This window comes from Vanessa tameamea, chromosome 7, assembly GCF_037043105.1.
Source record: "Vanessa tameamea isolate UH-Manoa-2023 chromosome 7, ilVanTame1 primary haplotype, whole genome shotgun sequence".
In the NCBI taxonomy this organism is placed as follows: Eukaryota; Metazoa; Arthropoda; class Insecta; order Lepidoptera; family Nymphalidae; genus Vanessa; species Vanessa tameamea.
This window is the reverse complement of record NC_087315.1, coordinates 6320537-6346414: the sequence shown is the minus strand read 5'-3', so window position 1 is coordinate 6346414 and position 25878 is coordinate 6320537. Positions and strand designations below refer to the sequence as shown.

General features: G+C 33.0%; 1 protein-coding gene across 3 annotated transcripts in view; it reads left to right on the top strand.

Annotated features, from left to right (window-relative positions):
• LOC113401353 (sushi, von Willebrand factor type A, EGF and pentraxin domain-containing protein 1) overlaps nucleotides 1-25878 on the top strand; it is a 62316-nt gene that overhangs the window by 30670 nt on the left and 5768 nt on the right. For all 3 annotated transcript variants that reach the window (XM_026641232.2, XM_026641234.2, XM_026641231.2), the window contains exons 4-26: nucleotides 14073-14154; nucleotides 14265-14578; nucleotides 14712-15833; nucleotides 15943-16122; nucleotides 16209-16391; nucleotides 16533-16817; nucleotides 16906-17183; nucleotides 17335-17765; nucleotides 17869-18185; nucleotides 18263-18444; nucleotides 18531-19416; nucleotides 19716-20209; nucleotides 20503-20716; nucleotides 20797-21267; nucleotides 21353-22194; nucleotides 22280-23163; nucleotides 23306-23685; nucleotides 23778-23943; nucleotides 24026-24277; nucleotides 24387-24928; nucleotides 25011-25223; nucleotides 25304-25459; nucleotides 25537-25678. In XM_026641232.2, coding sequence (XP_026497017.2) covers nucleotides 14073-14154; nucleotides 14265-14578; nucleotides 14712-15833; nucleotides 15943-16122; nucleotides 16209-16391; nucleotides 16533-16817; nucleotides 16906-17183; nucleotides 17335-17765; nucleotides 17869-18185; nucleotides 18263-18444; nucleotides 18531-19416; nucleotides 19716-20209; nucleotides 20503-20716; nucleotides 20797-21267; nucleotides 21353-22194; nucleotides 22280-23163; nucleotides 23306-23685; nucleotides 23778-23943; nucleotides 24026-24277; nucleotides 24387-24928; nucleotides 25011-25223; nucleotides 25304-25459; nucleotides 25537-25678 — 9016 coding nt within the window. The remainder of the gene's footprint in view (nucleotides 1-14072; nucleotides 14155-14264; nucleotides 14579-14711; nucleotides 15834-15942; nucleotides 16123-16208; nucleotides 16392-16532; nucleotides 16818-16905; nucleotides 17184-17334; nucleotides 17766-17868; nucleotides 18186-18262; nucleotides 18445-18530; nucleotides 19417-19715; nucleotides 20210-20502; nucleotides 20717-20796; nucleotides 21268-21352; nucleotides 22195-22279; nucleotides 23164-23305; nucleotides 23686-23777; nucleotides 23944-24025; nucleotides 24278-24386; nucleotides 24929-25010; nucleotides 25224-25303; nucleotides 25460-25536; nucleotides 25679-25878) is intronic.

Genomic DNA, 25878 nt, shown 5'->3' with positions numbered 1-25878 from the left:
CCTAGTCAATAAAAATAAGCTACACTAAAAACAATAAACAAAAAAGCTGTTAAACAATTAAATTAAATCCAATTAACTATAGCAAAGTAATTTGTATAAAAATGACATTAACATCAATTTACTATAAATTATCTATGCCCCGAATAAGCCGTGTTAATTCAAGAATTGACTGTCTCATATGTATTTGTATATTGGCTTTGGAGATTACCGCTCTACTATTATATATTATACGCCGTCGTCGTCGTCGTAACGTCAAGCCTTTCTGAATAAACGAACTATCAAACGCAGAAATAATTATTCGAGTAGAATTAACTGAAATCAATGATGATACAAAATATCTAGCTATATAATATGGATAGATATTTGGCTAATTAATTGTATGCCTTCAAAATTTGCTTCATTATAATTTTTTTTTTCACGGTTTGAACCGTTTTTGTCTGTTATTTTGTCACTAAATTCGAAATTTGAGGAGCTTAAAAAATCTTAAGAAATTTACAAAGTCTTGTTATATCAAAGAAAAAAGAATTATACTGATTCATCAGAATTGAATCACGAGTGTCAATTTTCAGACGCAACCCAACGCTTACTCCTTTGATCAGAAATTCTATGACTGAATGCACATCGCACTCGAGCGCTTAAATTCAGATCTTGAAGATGCAAAGACCTGACTATATAACAAATGCAAGTAACTTGTTATAATATTTTATATATGAACCAAATATCCACATTTATATTAAAAAAATTGAAAAATATGATAGTTTATATTTATTTATAATTAATAGATCACCAAACTGGCACATTAATATGTATGTTTGTATTAATCTAGGATCGGATTATTCATTAGGCAGTGTAGATAAGATCAAAAATTGGATATAAAGCTTTATAAAAATCATTGGTAACGAAAAATATTGAATAAGTTCAATTATAAAATAAATAAAATAATTAAAAAATAAAATCGAAGGAATGAAATCATATGAATAAAATTTTGTTGTTGTAGAAAAAATATATTTTAGAGAGCAAAGATGACGTGCATTGCCTTGGTTTAATATTTTTTACATTAGATTTTACATTAACAGCCTGTAAATTTCCCACTGCTGGGCTAAGGCCTCCTCTCCCTTTGAGGAGAAGGTTTGGAACATATTCCACCACGCTGCTCCAATGCGGGTTGGTGGAATACCCATGTGGCAAAATTTCGTTGAAATTAGACACATGCAGGTATCCTCACGATGTTTTCCTTCACCGCCGAGCACGAGATGAATTATAAACACAAATTAAGCTCAGGAAAATTCAGTGGTGCTTGTCTAGGTTTGAACCCGAAATTATCGGTTAAGATGTACGCGTTATCACCACTAGGCCATAATATTTAATGTTATAAATAATAGTTAACTTTTTTGGTTTTAATTTGTAATAGAAATAGGTTATACCCTGGTTTAACATATTATAGACTATATAACACCAATCATGATAAATCTTTGCTTTTATATTTCGAATTCATTACGGAATACGTTCTTATTTTAGAAGGTTGTTTTTTTAATTTAACCCTTTGGAATGTGGTATGAATTGTATTTTAACAAAAAATATAAATTATTATGGTACCATAATAAATATTGATAAGTTATAATTACTTATTAATTAAAACCTGTATGTAAGCATTCTAATATTTTGCTAACCATAGACAGACAGTCTGCCGAGGCGATATAAATTGCGCGGGTCGCCGGTCTTAGGGATCTTCATCAACCGCATAATTGATGTAAAGAAATTGCCCCTTGCGAATGTACCTACTATTAATACATAAGAGTATGACACAGCTTGAGAACAAGATATCGTTTACGAAACTTAAACTAAATAAAGTTACGACTTAGTACCATATGCTGACTATTTCCATGAGTTGAAAAGTTATTTAAAGTAAAAGGTAAGGTTACTAATCTGATAGACAGAGAACTTTCAGATGAGAACGGTAGATGGACGATGACTAAAATAAAAATAGAAGTAAAGATAAACTTACAAACCTTAGGATCTGATTCCGCAAAGTCAATGCGTTCTTCTTGGGGTAAGTAATTCCCATAGTTATGAAATAAGATAACACAGCTAAATACTTTGCCACAAATCTAAGAAATGCTCTTTGACTTTACTAAGATTGAAATATAAAAATATAAACGCGTTTATGGTTATTTTTACCGAAAGATGAGGCTGATTCCAATTTACTCCAAGTCAAGAACGACAGTTCACGCAGAATAACCGGAAAGTTAATCTAATTATCTCGAAGCTCTAGGTGATAATCAAGTTATATATACTATGGATATACGTTTTCGTTTAATATATATTAAGAATAAGACAATTTTTTTTTGATTAAATATTCAAATCAATTATTTAGTCAAACAAGTCAAGATGGCGCAGCACTTAGAACATGAGAATCTAAAAATGTGAATCATTTGTAATGAAATATTGAAACTATCTTATGACATTTGACTAGATCCGGAAACGATATATCGTAGCAGTTTAAGTTCGCACTGTTTTCCACACAGTACCGATTTCTGCGTCGATCTCCACAGAAGCTAGACGCCGCCTGTAAGCTACGACAAAACGGTGCAGAGGCAATTGACAAAGATTTATCGAATAAAAAATGCAATTGCCACCGATTAAGTGTGCGATCGAAATCGTTGAAGTCGATTCATGATCCATACCAGTGCAATTATATTTATCCACGTTCGATAAAACTGCGCAAGTGGACTGCACAGGTAAATCGCTACGATATATCGTTACCGTGTGTAGTCGCCATTAATCAACTCGCTTGTTCTCGAGCAGCTATTTAATTGCTTACGTTCACTATTATATACATAGCCATTTTCCTAATTAATTTTGCTAATATCAAACCATCGATCTGATAGATTATGACAACACAGAGTCAATCTCTGCAATTCATCAAACCATTACATCAATAACCTCTATACAATGATAGTGCTCTGGCGCCGCAATAGAGCTTATCGGTCCAATACATTTTCCGAGATAATTACAATAAATGTCAACTACGGATATTCTTATGACGTCATTTTTTTTCCTAAAAGATTAAAAGGCAAATGGGACACTCGATGATTAGTTAGTTAGATTAAGCATGCGTCACCCCATGGGGTGATAATTTGCTTTGTGCCGTTAATTAAATACTGACTTACTCACTGATTCTATCACCTCAGAAATAAAGCTAAGTGCAAGTTAAATGCACATTATTACTAAACTATAAAATACTCATATAATGTTTAAATTTGGAATTAATGTTTTTTGATTGAGTAGTTAAGACATGAAGCGTAAACAATCAAATAAACGAACTCACTTTCGCATTTACAATATATATCGCGGATAAATTATAAAAAAAAAATGTTTTCTTTAAAAACATTAGGAAACCATTAAAATCCTGTATAGTGCAATATATTAGTGCAATAACACCAGCAAATTCACGTGGCTTCAAGCAGATGGCCGTTAAAGTCTACCAAACTCTCTATATGCAGTTCAAACACCAAGCTGTCCAAAAAAAAAAGAGCTAAGGGCAAGCGAATGATGATTAGGTTTGGCGAGACGATCAGACATCTACCACTTAATTACGTAATTCGGAAATCTAATCACGAAACTGTTTGACTTGAATATGGCCGATTCAACTTTTACGAACTCCAAAATTAGTATTCAGAAGCAGAAATGTCCATTATGGTTCTATATAAAACGATTGTTACGCTTTTGTAACAATGGACACCACAATATTAATGGTAAATGAAAGTTGAATATGAAAAAAATTGGCCAGTGATTAGAACGCGTGAATATTAACCGAAGAATGCTTCGACAAGATTTGAATCATTGAGTTATCATGAGCTTAATTTGTATTTATAATTTATCTCCTACATGGCATTGACGTCGTAAGGAAACCTGCATGTATGCGACAAAATTCTACTATAATACGACACAATCTAAATGTAGAATCGACAATTAAAAAAAAATACAATAAATCGTCAATTTGGCGAATGTATTTCGTTATATGAAATTACAAATTATTAAGTTTACGTAAAGATCATTTTCGCATAACAAAATTAATAAAGATTTATGATTTTGAAGATACACTTAATTCTAATGTGATCGGTTTTACGAATTTTGCTGCTGCTAACTCACATCGACGCTCAAACTTACAATACATCAATGCTTTATGCGGAGATGACTTTACCCTACAATGAAACATATACCTATAAGCTATTATCGTAGTGTTATAACGATTAATTACTGACGTAATTTACCTCATTACTAGCAAACCGCTCCGGCTTCGCTCGTGTGTAATTTATTAATAAAGAAAATTGGAAGTTAAATTGGCAAAAATTAAATATGTAGGTATGTTTATTTTATGTACAAAGTTTGTTTATTTATAAATTCATATAAGGTAAGTATGTCATAATTCAATTATATAAATAATAATGTTATTGTTAAATTTAAATCGAAATGTGTCCACAGTTTATAGATTCACTTGGATAATTTTAACAGCAAGATCAATTTTTTTATTGACACAGCTTGTAATTGCGTTTCGTAACGAACTATTTTTTACTGTCGCTCATATTTTGCCCAAAGTATTCGAAAGCTATCGCGTAAAAGACGTAGTATAGATAAGAAAATGGTTTTACAAATAACCTACAGTTGTTACTAACTCGTACTTGATGAAAATAGTTATTATGAGTAATTTTTCACAGTTTTTTGAAACCATGTCATAGTTCAGTCATTATATACAAAATCTTTACAAATTATATATACAAACCTTTCTCGTCCATCGCTCTTTTTATTAGTGAAAACCGTATTAAAATCCGTTGAGAAATTTAAGAGTCTTCACTTAATCGAAGATACAGACAAAGAAAGATAGATCCTTTGATTTATATTATACTATTTATAAAAGTTGATATACTGTATGTATTTTATTTATTGTAACCATAGTATGATGAGCTTAAAGTAAATAGACTTATTTTAAAAGTAAATTATGTAATAATCAGTTTAATCTGTTTGATGTAACATAATTACGTAGACGTGTTTGATTAACATTGTTATTCGATACCCGATTAATCGTGCGTGATTCCGCAAGTCTTGAGAATGTAATCTCAATAAACGTGGTAATATTATATTAATTTCTTAAAGCTGTTAAAAATATTATATATTTTTTGTATTAATTTAAACATTGGTCTAAAGACTGTACACCATGAGGACCTGGCATCGAACTTATTCGAATTCAATATTTTTGTTCAAGTTCAAGTTTGGAAATATACAGCGTTTAAACTCCGGTACCTAGTAGTAAGTAACGGCATAAGTCCTTCAATTAAACACTATCCGCCCGTGTAGGAATAAGAAATGCGTGTGCACCTGTGGTCGCGGCACACATTTTTGTATGTCCTGCGCAATTGGCTAGTCTCATTTAATATTGACCACCGAGCCCAGTCTTCGTCCCATCATCAGCATGACATAACGGTTTGCTGTTATGCTATATATAAAATACTGAAAACTCTGTACAGAAACTTCTGATATATTTTATTTTTTTGGATGAAATTTGTTTTAAAACTACATTTGAAAGGGATGAAGTGGATCGTCAATTTTTATATGAATGTTCATACAAAATAATCAAGTAATGTTGCGAACAATCGCTATAAAAGCAATAAAATATTAATGAAAAAAAAACTTTAGATAAATTAATTATTTCGTAATACTATGTAATAGAATTGCTTGCGCTTGAATTACGAACTAGTAGTAGATTCTCTAGATATCTTGAAAGTAACTTTTGCTAGTTCCCGGCAGTTTACAAACTACGAACACATTATTGTCTTTGTTTGGATAATAAAGTTTGCTACAAGAAGCTCAGTGTGACGACTAAATCTAACTCCTTGCGAAATAACAGAAATAACACACTTATGAACAAGGGAGTATTAGAAATAAGTCAAATGTTCTGCCTTTATATAATTTAGTTGAGCTACAGAAATGTTTTTTTTAACACTATTCTTAATGAATATGAATATAAAAAACTAGGCCACGTTTGTGTTCAATTTAATTGGAGCTGGACGTTTAATATTCAGACATGCTCGATAAAAACCAGAAGTTCCCTCGTTATTAAAACTTGTAAAACTATTCAATTAGTCATTGAAAATACGTCCTATATAAATTTCCTAAGCGTTGACCTAATAGACGCGCTATTGTCAATTAAGAGGCTAGAAATTCTTGCGCTCTCTCCGATCCTCAAGTAATGAGAGATAAGCTAGTACATAATTTTAATATAAAAAAATTATGTCCTACTAGGAAACCACATTTCATTCCTTAGCATTCGGTGGCTGACTCCTCGTTTTCTATATTCTTTAATTAAATCCAATTAAAAAGAAACACTCAGGTTTTGAGCTTAATGTATTGTCTACCGCCTAACCTAATTTACATAGTACTAGCAAAACCCGTAAGATATTTTCCTGCTTGTGTAGAAGCAAGACAACATCGGATCGGTCAAACAGTACTAATGTGCTGCAATGAAAACATGAAGTGTTAATTGAGGGAGATGCGAAACTAACCTCATTAGTAAAAAATAACTTTCATGATATCGGTCAAACTATGTCGAAGTCTAATAATCTCAAACACACGTCCATATTTATATAGTTATCGCTCACGGGAAATTTTATTTGACCATAATCATTATTGATACTTTAAGGAATATATATAAATTACTATTTTTTTTTTTGGACATACACTAATAGAGAAAGAGTACTGAACTGTTTTGTCTTTTAGTCTATTTATATATATTATATATAAGATAGGTATTAGATTTAAAGTTACAAATTTTATAACGATAAGAATGGACTTGAATTTTCTCAGTTCTAAAATACCAAACCACCAGATAGTATTACGTGAATGCAACTGACAGAACGCTCAACTCGCTTTGTTTGGACACCGGAATTTCTTTTTGAATTCTACACGAAAAATATTCAGTAATAGAATAGTGTTAACGTTCTAAAAACTTATGAGAATTTTTTAAAAAATCGATCTCGTTTTCTTCTTGTCGTACAAATTTACCCGTCTCAAGCTTTATTTGAAGTTTAACACTGTTATTGCTAGTGATGTGTCGAATTGTATGTTCCGTTTATTTGAAAGGATTATATTTACTGAATTATTCAACTGAAATCGTTAATATTCTGATATTAAACTGCACATCAACATCATGCAGTGAACTGTATATATGTCTGACATATTACTATTGTTAATAGTGGTATCTTACTGTATTTGCGTTCGATTTAAGCATATTTTGCAGCTAGTTAAACTATAAATACATAAAAGGAGATACATCTTTCTCTCTCACACTCTAAGAACGTGATTGGTCGATTGGATTACCAATATAATTTATGAAATAACATCGATCTTTATTTGATTAATCTTTTTCAATTATATATTAATTAAATCGTATTTTATAAAATCGAATTTGTTATTATTCTTTCTCCTCGTCTTAAGTAATATATCTATATAAACCCTGTCATTTTAGGGTATATAATCCACATATAAAGTAAATATACTATATTGTAACACTACATTCTAATCAATCGACGTATCTATGCTACCTACATTTGTAATTGGCGTATAGCTTACCGTTATCCTAGCCTCAAACTCAATCACAACCAGACTGGTATGTTAAACGTATAATTTAATCGTACTCGCTTTAACACATAGATGTTACCGTTTTAAAAATAACTAATAACACTCCCCAAAGGAATTATACCTTGTAGTCAAATATATACATGACATTATTATTATATATGTAATAGTTTTATTGATTTTTTTATCGATAGTAAATCGTAACCATTCTAGGATTTATTGTTCAAGTTGCGTCGAGACAGCCGAGATGGCCCAGTGGTTATAACGCGTGCATCTTAACCGATGATTGTGGGTTCAAACCCACGCAAGCACCACTATATTTTCATGTACTTAGAATTCATCATGTGCTTGTAATTTGAGTTTATAATTCATCTCGTGCTCAGCGGTGAAGGAAAAAGGAAATCTGCAAGTGTCTAATTTCAACGAAATTTTGCCTCATGTGTATCCACTAAACTGCATTGGAGCAGCATTGCCCCAAATATTGCATGCCCCAAAGATTATCATCAATAGGAGAGGAGGCCTTAGCCTAGCAATGGAAAACTTACAGGCTGTTACTGTTTTTACTGTTACTTCGAGTAATGAGTAGCATAAACATTCTATAGTTATTCCATCGTTAAAGTTGACTGATGCCAAAAAATTTGGGAAGAACCTGCTATTGATATACGAATTAGTGTTTTATTTGCAACAACAAGTAATTACGAGAGTAATTATAAATTAATATAAAATAACGAACGTGTTAAGAATACTGGCTAAATAAATGTAGTTTTTAGCATTTAACTAATATTTTCTATCTAAATAGCATATTGCAGCTGCCAAATATATGTTTTAGGAAGCAGATTATATTCTTAGGTCTCGGTATAGGCCTATTAGTTCATTCTCAACTCTCAAATTGTGTGATATTTGGAACATCACGATCTAGGTCAGGTGCTTAGTAACACGACATACGGCTAAAATTAATAAACAATCCAATCTTAAATCTACGATCGATAGTGTAGCTTAGTTGGATATACGGGACAAACATTCTATCAACAAAATGACGTAACAAAGTTTATAAATCTCCTTCCTTCGGCAAATATTTTTATTCCAAACTTTCTTCCGATCATTCTTAATTTGGTGATAAGGCTTTGTACCCGTCTGCGTAGGTAGCCATTCATCACATATTCTACTGCCGAAAAGAAGTAATTAGTGTAGCGAGTAACTCAGTAACTAATATAAGGAATATAAAATATTGGTTCCAAAGGATGCCTACGAATTAGCTATGTAAGGAACGGTTACTATTTGCAGCGCCAATGTTCATGGGTTGGCATTACCACTTACCATAAGACGGCTATTTTGTTTGATCGCCTATTTTATCTCTTTTTATTTAAAAAAATATCTATAATTCTACAATAATTTGATATTTGATTTTGACGATTATACCAATTTCCTATATTTTTACAAAATGAATTTTAACGCTACAAAATATTCATTTTGTTAGGATCTCTTAACATCAAAGGAACACTTGCGAATATTCTTACAGTGTTCCGTGTATTATAATATTAATAATCTTGGTTGACTCCGGTCATCTGTTCAAAAAACCAAATTAAAATCATAATAAGATTGACCATTTTTGGAAATTATATATGTTCCTATTTATCTTCAATAACACGTATTATTTATATGAGTCGAATAAAACCCACACACAATACTAGTAGCCATTATATACATATAAGCCTACATATACAACTGTGCTATATGATATACTACTTATTAACAATAATGGACGTTCCGCTTCATCAAGCACCAATGCACATTTCGCGGTAAAAGCTGTGATTACAAACAATAACCATTGTATTATAACTACTATGTAATTTTATAATATTATATAACATAAAAGTATAGCATATAATATAAGGTTTCATCGTTCATTTAATATTTACACATGATATAAATCAATTAAAAACTACAGCAATTATCATCTAAATTAAATGTATTAAAAAGTAATGTTACTATAAGTACTGTTACTTTAACAGACTGTATCAGTCTCACTACCTAGCTAAGGCCTGCTCTCCTCGTACTTTCTCCCCTAAGGTTTGGAGCTCATTCGAGAGCGTATGGCAGTGGCCGATTTTCATCACCGCTGAGTACGACATGAATTATAAACACGAATTAAGCACATGAAAATTAAATTGGTTTTAACCTTCTATCTTAAGATTCTCGTGATTTACCAGTGAGCCATAATTTTTACCAAGTATTAAAATAAGCCTAAATAGTCAGAAGCGTGAGTTTGAAAATACTTAAATTAGATTTAAACGAGTTGCTGTGTACGTAAGAAGAGCTTTACATATTCATTGGCTGAAAGGCAGCTAATGCATGCACGGTAACTTGTGGTATAAGTTAAACGAACAAGTTACAGAATTATTTATTTATAATGCATTTAGAAGCAAGGCGGCAGTTCTTTGTACAATCGTGATTGCACCTGAATAGTCTAACGACGTAAAGTCAAATCAGCTTGTGATGACTGTAAAATATATAAAAAATATATTTTCATGGATTACATTTTTTTTTTTATATTTGTATTGAAGTCAAGTTCCAAATTCAAATTTTGTAAGAATATATATTTTATATTAATATAAAATAATGCTACATGTCAACCTCTTTATTAAAACTGAACTTACATTTATGGATCTAATTAATAACACTGTTAAATGACTAAATAATATATAAAACACTGCCTAAACCAACGAGTTTAACGAGTAAATTTGCTCAGGTGTCCTTTTAGAACGGTAATTACTAAGAAAGAATTTTTCAAAATTCATCTCTTGAGGGATTTACATGGGGGATGGGAGTCATTTCTGATATTAAAAATATCGAAATCCGTATTTAGGATAATAAGCTAAACATGGAGGTTTAGCATATTTTAAAAATAATCACCTAAGAAGATGAAACTTAAGTTGAAAATTTGTACAGAAGTTTGGCTTTTATTCAAAGTTTGAATAAAATAAATCGGTGTTTAGGTTTTTATTAATACAGTTGTTACAGTGATTTTTGGGAAATTGGGGAAAAATTGGGGATGATAGATTGCATGGAAATTCGTAATAGGTAATGTTAAAAATATGTTAAACAGTATTTATGTTCATTTAAAAAAAAAAAAAAATTTTAATACAGCGTTTTAAAATAAATAATATCCTAATAGCGTCAAGTTAGACTTGAATGTTTGCATAGATGTTCGTTATTTGTTAAATGAAAAAATTTAGACTAAAATATTAATATAATAGAAACATATTGATATTCCACTAATTATAAGGCATTTTCTTAAAACGGTGTTCCTATTGTGTGTTGGTCTCATTCAATACAACACAATATGTACCATTTGGATATGAATCCAAACGCTACCATATTTCTAAAAAAATTTAATGAATTTCTTATGGTAACTATCGAAATTCATATTATTTCTATGAAAGATGACTTCTAAGTTTATTGGCGGCATTTGATGTTAGGGATTCACTTATAATTGGTACCATAGTATTTCAAAATGAAATTTGAATAAATAAGTCTACTTATATCATAGCATACGTTGATTTTGACTTTTTCTCTTTCGACATTTAAGTTTCTATCTTGAATATCTATGTCGATAGATGAAGGCGTTACAAATAACCTTGAAAGCTCATTCATAATAAGTGAAAGGCGACACAACAGTCACATACATATTTGTGTGACTAACCGCAGACTTTTGAGTAACATATTTTAAATAGCATATTAGATAAATAAAAGTAAATTTGTATTTTTTGTATTTTTATTTGTACGAGGTATGCATGTCGACTACATTATTAATATCAATATTAATGTTATATTAATGTAAAATATGTTTCAGTAATATTAAAACATTTCATAAAAAGTCAAATCTTAATTGATAACAATAATATTTTAATTGTTAATTAGAATATGAATTTCAATTCTAAATTCATAAGAAATATGTTAAACCAAACGCATGTAGCATACACAACCATTTGCATAAAATCCGTAGGTTTTAGACACACACACGTTGGACAACAAAGCCTGCAAATGGATTGTTGATTCGTAATTCAATCTCCGGTAGATCCAGGGCTATAGAATCTCAAAGGAGGCACTTCACACACGAGCCTCGAACTCTAGTGTTGGCAAGACGATTGAACTGGGAATCCGATTCTCGTCTTACAGTTACGAAGCTGCTCACCCGTGACTGTTATGGGAATAAAATATAACTATAAATAACGCAAATTAACGGATCTATTTTACAACGTTTCGAAATACAACGAATAATTAAAGTCCTTGAATTATGATAAATTTGCCCTAATTCCACATGTCATTAATACCTATACAAATAAAGACAATAAATCTATTTATAACCGCATAAACTAAATACATAGATTACATAGATAATAAAAAATTCTGCAGTAGTTACAAAAAATATATATAGTATTCGTTGATTTTCACACAAGATACATACGTAAACTAAACTAAGACTGTTAAATAATATATTATAATAATAGATTGCACACGCGACGCGTTTTAAGGGTTGGTTATCAAGTCAAATTATATATTTATAGCCTGTGTTATTCCGATGTATAAGCAATATTATTGTAAACTACTGCTATTGTAAACGTCTGAATTTCTTGTGGTTTTATGATCGTAGTTTTGTATTAAATTTAATCTTATACAGTAAAGATTCATTAGTGATTGTAAAAATGTAGGTAATTGAATATACAATATTTTGATTTTAAGTAAGAATAAATCATCAAGACGGACAAGCACGTAATTTAACTAAATGTCAAGTTGTCAACTTTATGACATTATTACATACTATGCATGTATTCGTCGCTTTACATTGTACTCAGACATTACAATATATATCTTCTCCTTAAGATCTGCAGGGGTCCACATAGCATAACATATGTTTACAGTATTTACAACTCCACAAGTACAATCGCCATTTAAAAAGAAAATTGCAGCTATTTTAATGTAGCTCTAATTATTGTTTTTAATTGGTAAAAAAATAAATAGTGCCTATACTACAGGTTCCAATAAGTAGTTTATTTAACAGGTATTTACGCAATGTAATGTTCTACATTGCGCACAAATTCATGAATACGTTGATTGTTTACATTTAATTATTAATAATTTATTTACAGTCTAGTTTTAGTAATCAATTCTTAGTGTTCCCTTTAAATTTTATAATGTAATAATCTCTAAAAAATACTATGAATGTATAAATTTGTTTATTTATAACTTTACTATACTTTATTGCCATATTTGGTAACATTATAAATAACAACAAAATACAACGTAAAAATATAATATCTAATAGTTTATTCATATATAATGAGTAATTATATATCTTGAGCTCAAAAATATATAATAAAATACTTATGAATAATTAAACCTAACGATAGTAAATATTGTGTTGTCTGTACGCAATCGTAATACAATCGTAGAAGAGTTACGAACTCCATTGACTTTGACATTAACCAAGAAATATTATACTTCCTGCACAACTTTACATAAACAACACAACAACACTGATCTTATTTGAAAAACAGGTAAACATGCACAAGTTTAACTTATAACGCCACTGATTTAACATTTATTCATAGACTAATATTTATGCCGAGAACAAAATGGCAGTTTGTCGAATTTCGCCGTAGAAACATGGTACAAGTAGGTCAAACATTGCATCGAGTTGCGCAGTGCAGTGAAGCGTGGATCCATCGCAGTCTTCGCTGATCGACGAACTCACACGCTCTATTTGTCGCTATAAGTTTTCATTCACACGCACGGAAGTACCCTTTAGACCAATGACTACTGAAATAATGTTAAGTAGTATGGAGAGTCAACTTAAAAATTAATCATATAAAATCATAACATCACCAAAAAACAAAAATGCAGTCGAAGCTGTAAGCTGATTTTTTTAAGTAAAACTTAGACGATAATTATCTGATCGTAATTAATTATTCTAGACAACATTCAATACTTTCTTTTAAGTGAGAACTGACAACCTCATAATTATGCTTAGTGTGACCGTTTATTTACGATTTTCTACACATAATACGACACTCCCTTACCAAAGAGAAAGCGTCAAAGAAGAATAAGTTGTTTACCAACATTATTTTCTACAAAATATTCATGGAAATTTCTCGATATTGTAAATGTAATGCAACTTTGAAACAAATTTAAAATACATGATTTTACAATGTCGATAATAATAAAATTTCTAGCAAAAACAAAAAAAATATTACTCTATATTTTTAGTCAACATCGTCTTTTCCCTTTTCATGACCTCTTTCTACTTCTAATAAACCCACACATACCGATCTATTGTATATATTTTTTTTAAACTATATTCCAGCTAAGTTATGTTTCCTATTAATTGATGCTGCCCTCCCACCTTTAACAGTATTTTAATAAAAGTTTTTTTTTTTCAGGCTGGGAGTTGAAGGGGCTTCATTGTTATAAATTTTTTAATATCCGACATTCTTGGGATAAAGCTGCGGAATTATGCCGAAGGTATGATTGTAATTAGATATTTCAAGGAAAAAAACTTTTTACAAGTTGAGATTACTTACAATGTTAACTAACTTATCAGAAACTTACAACATTTTCATATTTATTTTCAGATATGGAAGTGAGCTGATGGTTATAGACAGTTACACTGAAAATAACATGACCGCAAGCATGGTACCATCTACACCTAGCAACACTCACTATTGGCTTGGCCTTGCAACTGTTGACGACCTAAGAACAAATACCTTAGAATCAGCTGCAGGGACTTTAGTTTCACAATATGCAGGATTTTGGGACCTCAGACAACCGAATCCCAAAGATGGTGAATGTGTGGATGTTCACGTTACATCGGAAAGACAATCTTGGGAATTAACAACATGTGAAACCCTTCTTCCTTTTATGTGCAGAGCTTCCGCTTGTCCTGCAGGTAATTCGTTTATTTTTGCATTCATATAAAATCGGTAAATTTAAAAATATTTTTTTATTTATATAGAAAATTTAATCGACAACAAGCAAAAAAACTGTAATTTAGAAATTTTTAACAATTGATACCTTCGCAGGAACCTTCCATTGTTCTAACGGAAGATGCATTAATGCAGCCTTCAAATGCGACAAACAAGATGATTGTGGTGACTCATCTGACGAAATGGACTGTACTACTGATTGTCATTTTTATATGGCTAGTAGCGGTGATGTCGTAGAAAGCCCTAACTATCCTCACAAATATGCACCTTTCAGTGAATGTAAATGGACACTCGAAGGACCTCAAGGACAAAACATCGTACTACAGTTCCAAGATTTTGAAACTGAAAAGTCTTTTGATACTGTTCAAATCTTAGTAGGTGGTCGAACTGAAGATAAATCTGTCAACTTAGCTACACTATCAGGAAAACAAGATTTATCTAATAAACTGTATGTTTCTGCTTCTAACTTTATGATAATCAAATTTAGCTCAGATGGATCCGTTGAAAGAAAAGGTTTTCGTGCCTCATGGAAGACTGAATCATCAAACTGTGGAGGTATTCTTAGAGCAACTCCTCAAGGTCAGGTTCTCACATCACCTGGTTATCCTAACAGCTACCCTGGTGGTTTGGAATGCATGTATATTATTGAAGCACAACCTGGAAGAATAGTTTCATTGGAAATAGAGGATTTGGAATTGGAAATGAACAGAGACTACATTGTTATTAAAGACGGAAACACTCCATCTAGTTCAGTCCTTGCCCGACTAACTGGACCTGGTGATGAAAATGAAAAAGTAGTTATATCGACTACAAACCACTTATATATGTATTTCCGGACTAGCCTTGGAGATTCTAAAAGAGGATTTAATATGAGATATTCCCAAGGTTGCCGAGCTACAATAATAGCAGCTAATGGAACATTTACTTCTCCAGCTTACGGCCTCAACAATTACCCAAATAATCAGGAATGTTTATACAGAATTAAAAATCCAAACGGAGGACCCTTGTCTTTAAAATTTAATGAGTTCAATATTCACTCTTCCGATGTAGTGCAAGTTTTTGATGGGTCGAGCACAAGTGGTTTACGATTACATTCTGATAATGGATTCACTGTTAAACCAAGAATAACATTAACTGCATCAAGTGGGGAAATGCTAATACGATTTATGTCTGATGCTCTTCATAATAGTATAGGTTGGAGAGCAACATTTTCAGCTGGTAATTTTATTATTATATTTAAATTAATTTATCTTAGTTCAATTGTAAGCAGACCTACTATACACTTTTATATTACATTTTTATCTTATTAAATGCTTTATATTTTCAGATTGTCCTCCATTAAAGTCTGGCACAGGAGCTTTAGCATCAAATAGAGATACTGCTTTTGGTACAACTATAACATTTTCATGTCCAATCGGTCAAGAATTTGCCACTGGAAAATCTAGAATTACAACACAATGTTTAGAAGGCGGAAATTGGTCTACTACCTATATCCCAAGCTGCCAAGGTAATTTGATAATTCTTGTACATTGAAATATAACATAATATTAGATTTTTAAATCTTCTATGTACTTAATTTTAATTCATTTGCAGAGGTCTATTGTGGTCCGGTCCCTCAAATCGATAATGGTTTTTCTATTGGCTCAACGAACGTAACTTACAGGGGTGTAGCAACTTATCAATGTTATGCTGGATTTGCATTTCCAACCGGACAACCAATAGAAAGAATTTCTTGTTTATCGGATGGAAGATGGGAAAGAACTCCAACTTGTCTTGGTACTTAATTAAAATTTTACTAATTACATAAAAATTCAAAACAATGATTTATAAACACAATTATTACGTAAATTTTCGAGAAACGGTCGAATGTTTTAACTCTTTGTCAAAGACATCTGAATTATCATTTTTTAATTTCAGCATCACAATGTGTGGCACTTCCTGATGTCCCACATGCTAATGTTACTATACTGAATGGCGGTGGTCGCAGTTATGGCACAATAGTTCGATTCGAATGTGAACCCGGCTACGTTCGATCTGGCCAACCTGTACTACTTTGTATGAGCAATGGAACATGGTCCGGTGAAGTACCAACTTGTTCTAAAGCTATCTGTCCTAAGTTTCCTGAAATCAAGAAGGGATTCATTGTCGATCAAACCAGGGTCTATATGTTTGGCGATGAAGCAAGAGTGCAATGTTACAAAGGTAAAGTTTAATAAAGAAAAAATTGAAATAACTTTAATTGTATACGTGTTATTTTTTAAAATATAGATGTTTATGTTTCATATTTTAGGGTATAAACTAAACGGACCCAGCATAATTAAATGTGGACCTGGTCAAAACTTTGATGCAACTCCAAGTTGTGAAGATATTAATGAATGCTCAAGCAGTCAATGTGATTCTGCCTCAACAGAATGTAAAAATACTCACGGTGGATTCTACTGCCCTTGTCGCCCCGGATTTACACCTAGCTTAGACTGCAAACCTGTTGGTGATTTAGGTTTAATTAACGGAGCTATTCCGGATGAGTCTATAACGACGTCCGCTTCCGAAGCTGGATATTATAAAGGCGTAAGTTTTAGGTGTAATGTTGTTTAATAATTAAGTGCTATTCGAATACTTTGGTGTTTATAAGATGTACGCACGAGGAATCTCAATGAGGCATCCCGGGTTAAAATATAGCATAAGTAAACATTGAAATTAAATCAATTTTGTATTACAGATGATTCGCTTAAACAATGGAGGAGGTTGGTGTGGCAATAATCTTGAAGCTGGTGCAAACTGGGTCTTAGTTGATCTTCGAGCTCCAACAATCATAAGAGGATTCCGCACGATGAGTGTTATGAGGGCTGATGCTAATATTGCATTTACATCTGCAATTAGAATACAATATACTAATGAATTGACCGATACATTTAAAGATTACACAAATCCTGATGGAACAGCGGTGGAATTTCGAATTTTGGAGCCTACGCTTTCAGTCTTAAACTTACCAATGCCAATTGAAGCTCAATATATAAAATTCAAAATACAAGATTATGTTGGAGCACCCTGTCTCAAATTAGAAATTATGGGGTGTGCTAGACTTGACTGCTCAGATATAAATGAATGTAGTGAAAACAATGGTGGCTGTGATCAGAAATGTATTAATACGTAAGTACCTATTAAGCATATTAAATATATTTTGTGAATTTAATTAATTAATTAAATATTTTGTAATTTTTGTTAATTTTTCATATAAATCATACTTTTTTAGACCTGGAAACTTCTCATGCGCCTGTAATATTGGTTACGAACTATATTCTTTTAATGGAACGGCCGGCTTCTCTATAGAGAACTCTGAAACCGGGGAACGAGATGGCGATACATATCAAAGAAATAAATCATGTGTCCCTGTAATGTGTCCATCTCTTGCTTCACCTGAAAACGGTCAATTGCTTTCAACTAAAAGTTCCTATCATTTCGGCGATGTTGTCGAATTCCAGTGTAATTTTGGCTATGTTATGTCGGGCTTCTCTTCACTTCTTTGCACATCAAGTGGAACGTGGAATGGTACAGCTCCCGAATGTCAATGTAAGTATATTTAAAAAGATTACAACAAAAACCCTCTGTAATACTTAGTAACTAATAATTAATTTATTATTTTTCAGATGCACGATGCGTTACATTATCTGATGAAAAGAATGATGGGCTAAAGGTGATTCGAGACGACCCTGAAAGTGTTTTAGTGCCATACAGAGATAACGTTACTATTACCTGTACTTCACCTGGCCGTCAATTACGAAACACTCTTACTTCGTCTTTCCGGCAATGTGTTTATGATCCCAAACCAGTAAGTTATAGTGCAAAATTTTACATATATTCTATGCTATTAGAGATTTAATTGATAAATTCAATTTTTGTTTTTGTTAATTTTAGGGTCTTCCCGATTATTGGCTTTCTGGAGCTCAACCTCAATGTCGGCGAAAGGATTGTGGCGTACCTATGCCAACACCTGGAGCAGAATATGGTCAATATCTCGATACAAGATATCAAAGCTCTTTCTTTTTCGGATGTCAAAACACTTTTAAATTGGCCGGTCAAACAAGCAAACACGATAACGTTGTTCGATGTCAACAAAACGGAATATGGGACTTTGGAGATTTGAGATGTGAAGGACCCGTATGTGAAGATCCAGGTCGGCCAGCCGATGGGTATCAAATAGCTAGAAGTTACGAACAAGGATCTGAAGTTCTATTCGGTTGTTCAAGACCTGGTTATATTTTAATAAACCCCAGACCCATAAGTTGTATTCGTGAACCGGAATGTAAAGTTATAAGACCTCTTGGCTTAGCTTCAGGCAGAATACCTGACTCAGCAATCAATGCAACTTCCGAAAGACCTAATTATGAAGCAAAAAATATTAGACTTAACTCAGTGACTGGATGGTGTGGTAAACAAGAAGCTTTTACTTATGTTAGCGTCGACTTAGGCAAAGTTTACAGAGTTAAAGCTATTCTAGTGAAAGGTGTTGTAACATCGGACATAGTTGGCCGTCCAACAGAAATAAGATTCTTTTACAAGCAAGCTGAAAATGAAAACTATGTAGTATATTTCCCCAACTTTAACCTAACTATGCGTGATCCTGGAAATTATGGTGAACTTGCTATGATTACACTGCCAAAATATGTTCAAGCTAGATTTGTTATTCTTGGTATCGTAAGTTTTATGGACAACGCTTGCCTCAAATTTGAATTGATGGGATGTGATGAACCTTCCGCCGAGCCATTATTAGGTTACGATTATGGATATTCACCTTGTGTGGGTAAGTTATATTCGTATTAACTTTAATAAAAATATTATTATTACGTGTTACTGGAACTTACAATTGTTTAATTAAATATAATTTAATATAACTACATCTTATCGTTTGAATGTAAACCCTAATAAAATAAATCATGTTTCACCGAGACGTTTTAAAGTTTCTGTTTATTGGCACTAGCACTAGCTAGGTACGAGAGTATAGCAGTTCACCTGATATGATAATCATTTAATAAAAAAATATATCTTGTTTGATTGTAATACCTAAAATAACTGAAATTAAATGAATTAATATTTTTTCAGATAATGAGCCACCAGTATTCCAGAATTGTCCTCAGCATCCTATTATAGTACAAACTGATGTAAATGGAGGCCTACAGCCAGTCAATTTTACAGAACCAACGGCTACTGATAATTCTGGCGCTATTGCTAGATTAGAAGTTACACCACAACATTTTAGAACTCCGATACAAGTTTTTCATAATATGGTTGTACGATATGTAGCCTTTGACTTCGACGGCAATGTTGCTATTTGTGAAGTTAATATAACAGTACCAGATTATACACCACCGAAATTAAGTTGTCCTCAAAGTTACGTTATTGAGCTAGTAGATAAACAAGACAGTTACGCAGTTAATTTTAATGATACCAGGAGAAGAATTAACGCTACTGATGCTTCCGGAGAAGTTGTCTTAAAGTTCATACCAGAAAGAGCAGTTATCCCAATACGAGGCTATGAAAATGTAACAGTTATAGCTTCTGATAAATACGGAAACAAGGCTCAATGTAACTTCCAGGTATATTTGACAATTATTATGAAGTCGCATATGATGTGTAGCATCTGACATCTCATGTTAATAATAAGCAACATTAACTGTTTATCCTCTTGTGAAATAGGTTGGTAAAATATAACGCCCAACTGTAGCACATAGCTCATTTATTTATCAAATAGGGCGCGCTTCCCTGGCATCCTGTTACATATTTTGTCTCTTTTCGAGAAATCACTTCCACAGAATGCAGCAAAGAATGAGAAAAGATGTTACATATTTAAAAAAAAGAGCTCTTTTTAATTTTTCTAATATAATTTTAGGTTTCTGTTCAAGCTACACCTTGTGTTGATTGGGAACTTATGCCACCAGCGCATGGAGCAATAAACTGTTTGCCTGGAGATAGGGGAATTCAATGTATAGCAACGTGCAGTCCTGGATTTAGATTTACCGATGGTGAACCAGTCAAAACCTTTGTCTGTGAAACTAAACGTCAATGGGTTCCATCTGCTGTAGTGCCAGATTGTGTTTCTGAAAGTAAGATATCTACCAAACATTTATTTGTAAAAATATGATACGTATTAGAACATTCACTAAATTTATTATTTATTTTCTAGATACTCAACAAGCTGCTTACCATGTCGTAGCAAGTGTACAATATCGAGCTCTTGGAGCGGTTTCAAACGCATGCTTACCACAATACAAAGATTTACTTGCTCAATATGATAACATATTAAATGAAAGACTGTCACAGCGTTGTTCTGCAGTAAACGTGAATATTAATGTTACATTCGTAAAAGCAATGCCTAGTCTCCTCGACGAAAATGTCGTCAAAATGGACTTTGTCTTAGCTATAATTCCAGCAATAAGACAAACTCAATTGTATGATCTTTGTGGATCAACGTTAAATCTTATATTTGACCTCTCAGTACCTTACGCAAGTGCACTGATTGAGCCAGTACTAAACGTTTCTTCGATTGGCAATCAATGTCCACCATTAAGAGCTATAAGAAGCTCTATAACACGCGGTTTTACATGTAGCGTCGGTGAAGTACTTAATATGGATACAAATGATGTACCCAGATGTTGTAAGTATATTTCACATTTATCAAATCAATCCTAAAGACTGTAATATTTAATTGTATAAAACTTCAAATTTTATTTGGTTTGCAGTGCATTGTCCCGCTGGTACCTTTGCTGGTGAAAAACAAAAAACATGCACAATGTGTCCGAGGGGATATTTCCAGAACCAAGCCCGTCAAGGATCATGCCTTAAATGTCCTCAAGGAACTTTCACAAGGGAAGAAGGATCAAAAGATTTAACTGATTGCGTACCTGTATGTGGCTATGGAACATATTCTCCAACAGGATTGGTTCCATGTCTAGAATGTCCAAGAAATAGTTACACCGGTGAGCCTCCTTTAGGAGGATTTAAAGATTGCCAAGCATGTCCGGTGAACACCTACACATATCAACCAGCAGCTGCTGGAAAAGATAAATGTAGAGCAAAATGTGCATCAGGCACATATTCACCGACTGGCTTAGCTCCCTGCTCACAATGTCCTAGAAATTTCTACCAAAACTCAATTGGCCAAACACTATGTATGGAGTGTCCCACAAATATGAAAACTGTAAGCACAGGTGCTTCAGGATTAGAAGAATGCTTACCAGTTGAATGTTCAAACAGTGCTTGTCAACATGGTGGACTGTGTGTGCCAAAAGGACATGGTGTTCAATGTTATTGTCCAGCTGGATTTTCTGGACGAAGATGTGAAATAGATATTGATGAGTGCGAAAGTCAACCTTGTTATAATGGAGGTAAATGCATTGATCTACCACAAGGATATAGATGCTCATGTCCCACGGGTTACGGTGGAATTAATTGTCAAGAAGAGAGAACCGACTGTAAAAATGATACATGTCCAGAACGTGCAATGTGCAAAGACGAACCTGGATTTAATAATTATACGTGTTTATGTAGGTCTGGTTATACTGGAATCGATTGCGATATCTCGGTAAGACTTTATTTTTATGCTTTATTAATAATAACTTACTTATTAGACTAGTAAATTATTAAAATACCTCGTTTTATCATTTTAGATTGACCCTTGTTCAGCAAATGGAAATCCTTGTAAAAATGGAGCGTCATGTACAGCTCTCCAACAAGGCAGATACAAATGTGAATGCTTACCAGGGTGGGAAGGACAACTCTGTGAAACTAACACAAATGACTGTGTTGAAAAACCCTGTCTTCTTGGTGCCCCTTGCACTGATTTAGTCAATGACTTCAGCTGTGCTTGTCCCCTTGGTTTCACTGGGAAAAGGTGTCATGAAAAAATAGATCTATGCTCTACTGCACCGTGTAAACATGGTATTTGTGTTGACAAACTGTTTGTTCATCAATGCGTTTGTGATCCAGGTTGGACTGGGCCATCATGTGATATTAATATTAATGAATGTGTAATTTCGCCATGCGAAAATGGAGGTCGCTGTATTGATACCATAGACGATTTTACATGTAACTGTGAACCTGGATATACAGGCAAGAGATGTCAACATACTATTGATGATTGTGCTTCTGATCCTTGTCAAAATGGAGCAACATGTGTGGATCAAATTGATGGATTCACTTGCAAATGCCGACCAGGATTTATCGGTCTGCAATGTGAATCAGCAATAGATGAATGTCTGAATGAACCCTGCAACCCAGCGGGAACTGAAAGATGTATTGACTTAGACAATAAATTTAAATGTGAATGTCGTGAAGGTTTCACAGGAGAAATGTGTGAAACTAATATTGATGATTGTGCTTCCGATCCATGCTTTAATGGTGGTTCCTGTAAAGATGAAGTTGGTGATTATAAATGTTCTTGTCAACCGGGATGGACAGGCAAACGATGTGAGCGAGATATTGGAAACTGCATGAATTTACCCTGTCAGAATAACGCTAAATGTATAGATCTCTTCCAAGATTATTTCTGTGTGTAAGTATAAATAAATATAACGTAATTTTCGTACACATATTAAAGTAAATCAGTAATTTTTTTTTAATTTAGCTAATACCTTTCAAAATACAGATAAGCCAATACTTTGCAAAATACCTAATGTTTTTCTTTTATATTACAGTTGCCCTAGTGGGACTGATGGTAAGCAGTGTGAAACTGCACCGGAAAGATGTATTGGTAGCCCTTGCATGCATGGCGGGAAATGCCAAGATTTTGGATCGGGCCTAAATTGCACTTGTTCGCTAGACTATATGGGCATTGGTTGTCAATATGAATTCGATGCTTGTGAAGCAGGTCTTTGCCAAAACGGTGCTACGTGTATGGATGAAGGAGAAGGATATTCTTGTATCTGTGCTCCTGGATTCACAGGCAAAAACTGCGATGAAGATATTATTGACTGTAAAGAAAACTCTTGTCCACCATCGGCAACATGCATAGATTTACCAGGCAGATTTTATTGCCAATGTCCATTTAATCTAACGGGTGACGATTGCAGAAAAAGTAAGTAAATAATTAAATAGAATTATTAATATTAGAATTAAATAAAGAAGAAGATTGTTTTTTATAAAACTTTTTTTTTTTTACTCGAATAGCTATCAGCGTGGATTATGATCTATACTTCAGTGATCCTATGCGCTCCAGTGCTGCCCAAGTGGTACCATTTGCAACGGGATCTGCAGATAGTCTGACTATTGCAATGTGGGTACAGTATACACAGCAAGATGAAGGAGGTATCTTCTTTACTGCTTATGGTGTGAGGTTAGTAATTTTTCTTTTTTTTTGTTAATTTTACTGTTAACAAAAAAATACTATTTCTTATAAAATATATTTGTTGTTTCAGCAATTCTCAAATAGCTCTTAATAGAAGAACAATCATACAAGCCCACTCAAACGGTGTTCAAGTATCTCTTTTCCCTGAACTCCAAGATGTTTATTTAAGTTTTGGTGAATATGCAACAGTCAATGATGGACAATGGCATCATGTGGCCTTAGTATGGGACGGTAGTAATGGCGGAGAATTAACTCTTATAACGGAAGGTTTAATTGCAAGTAAACTTGAAGGCTATGGCAGCGGGAAATCATTACCATCATAGTAAGCATTATCTTTTTTGATATTAAAACAATAAGAAGACTACAATATTTATTTATTAGACATTATAAAAAAATCTTGCATTCATATTTTATTAAAATATTTTTTTCAGTGTTTGGGTAACTTTAGGAAAACCACAATCAGACAATCCTAAGGCTTACACTGAATCAGGCTTCCAAGGACATTTAACAAAAGTACAAATATGGAACCGTGCTCTTGACGTAACTAACGAAATTCAAAAACAAGTTCGCGACTGTAGGACTGAACCAGTACTTTATAGCGACTTAGTGTTGACTTGGGCAGGATACGAAGATACTATCGGTGGTGTTGAGAGAATCGTGCCATCTCACTGTGGACAAAGAGTCTGTCCAAATGGCTACACTGGTTCTAAATGCCAACAACTACAAGTCGATAAGGAACCTCCGAAAGTAGAAAGATGTCCTGGTGATCTTTGGGTAATCGCCAAAAATGGATCTTCTGTCGTTAGCTGGGATATGCCTGTATTTAGTGATATTATTGGTGTAGCACGTGTAGTTGAAAAATCTGGACATCAACCTGGACAAAACCTTGCCTGGGGAGCATACGATATAGCATACATAGCCTATGATGCTGCCGGAAATGCCGCAACGTGTACTTTCAAAGTAACAGTCTTATGTAAGTATAATATGTATTCATTTTTTTTTTATGTCAGCTATGATAATCTCAATTATAATTTTGTATTTCTTTTTAATTCTAGCTGAATTTTGTCCGGCAATGCCTGATCCTCTGGGTGGATATCAATCATGTCGCGATTGGGGTGCAGGTGGTCAGTTTAAGGTATGTGAAATCGCATGTCGCGATGGTCTGAGATTTTCTCAACCTGTACCGCCATTCTATACATGTGGGGCTGAAGGATTTTGGAGACCTACAAATGACCCATCTCTACCACTTGTATATCCAGCTTGCTCGCGTAAGTTTTTCACGCTAAAATAAATATATGTCAAATTATTTAAAAATGCAACATATCGATATTTATTATTATTATTACAGCGGCTTCTCCTGCACAACGAGTCTTTAAAATTTCCATGTTATTCCCAAGTTCTGTACTCTGTAATGACGCTGGACAAGCAGTACTCCGACAAAAAGTTCGCAGTGCTATTAATCAACTTAATAGAGATTGGAGCTTCTGTTCATACGCTGTTGACGGTGAGTAGTACTTATATCTTAATTAATATAATGTAGAAAATATTTAAATATTTTGTCACGTATAAAATTAATTTTAGGTACAAGGGAGTGTAAGGAACTGGATATTAATGTGAAATGTGATCATCGCGCTAACGTCCGACAAACTAGACAAGTATCTTCTCCTCCCACGGCAACTTCAAAAGACACTTACGTACTTGATGCTATAATACCAGTAGAAGAGTAAGTTTTAAGCAAATATTAAAATTTACGTAATTTGTCATTACTTAGAAGTAGCGCCAGAAAATAAATGATATTATAACTTAGGTGTTGGCGTAACTGTTAGTAGATTAAACTTCTATGTATTTTAGTGCACATCTTTTTTAATAGTTATAACGAGTCACTACTTTACTTTAACAATTATATTAAAAGTTTCAAATCTT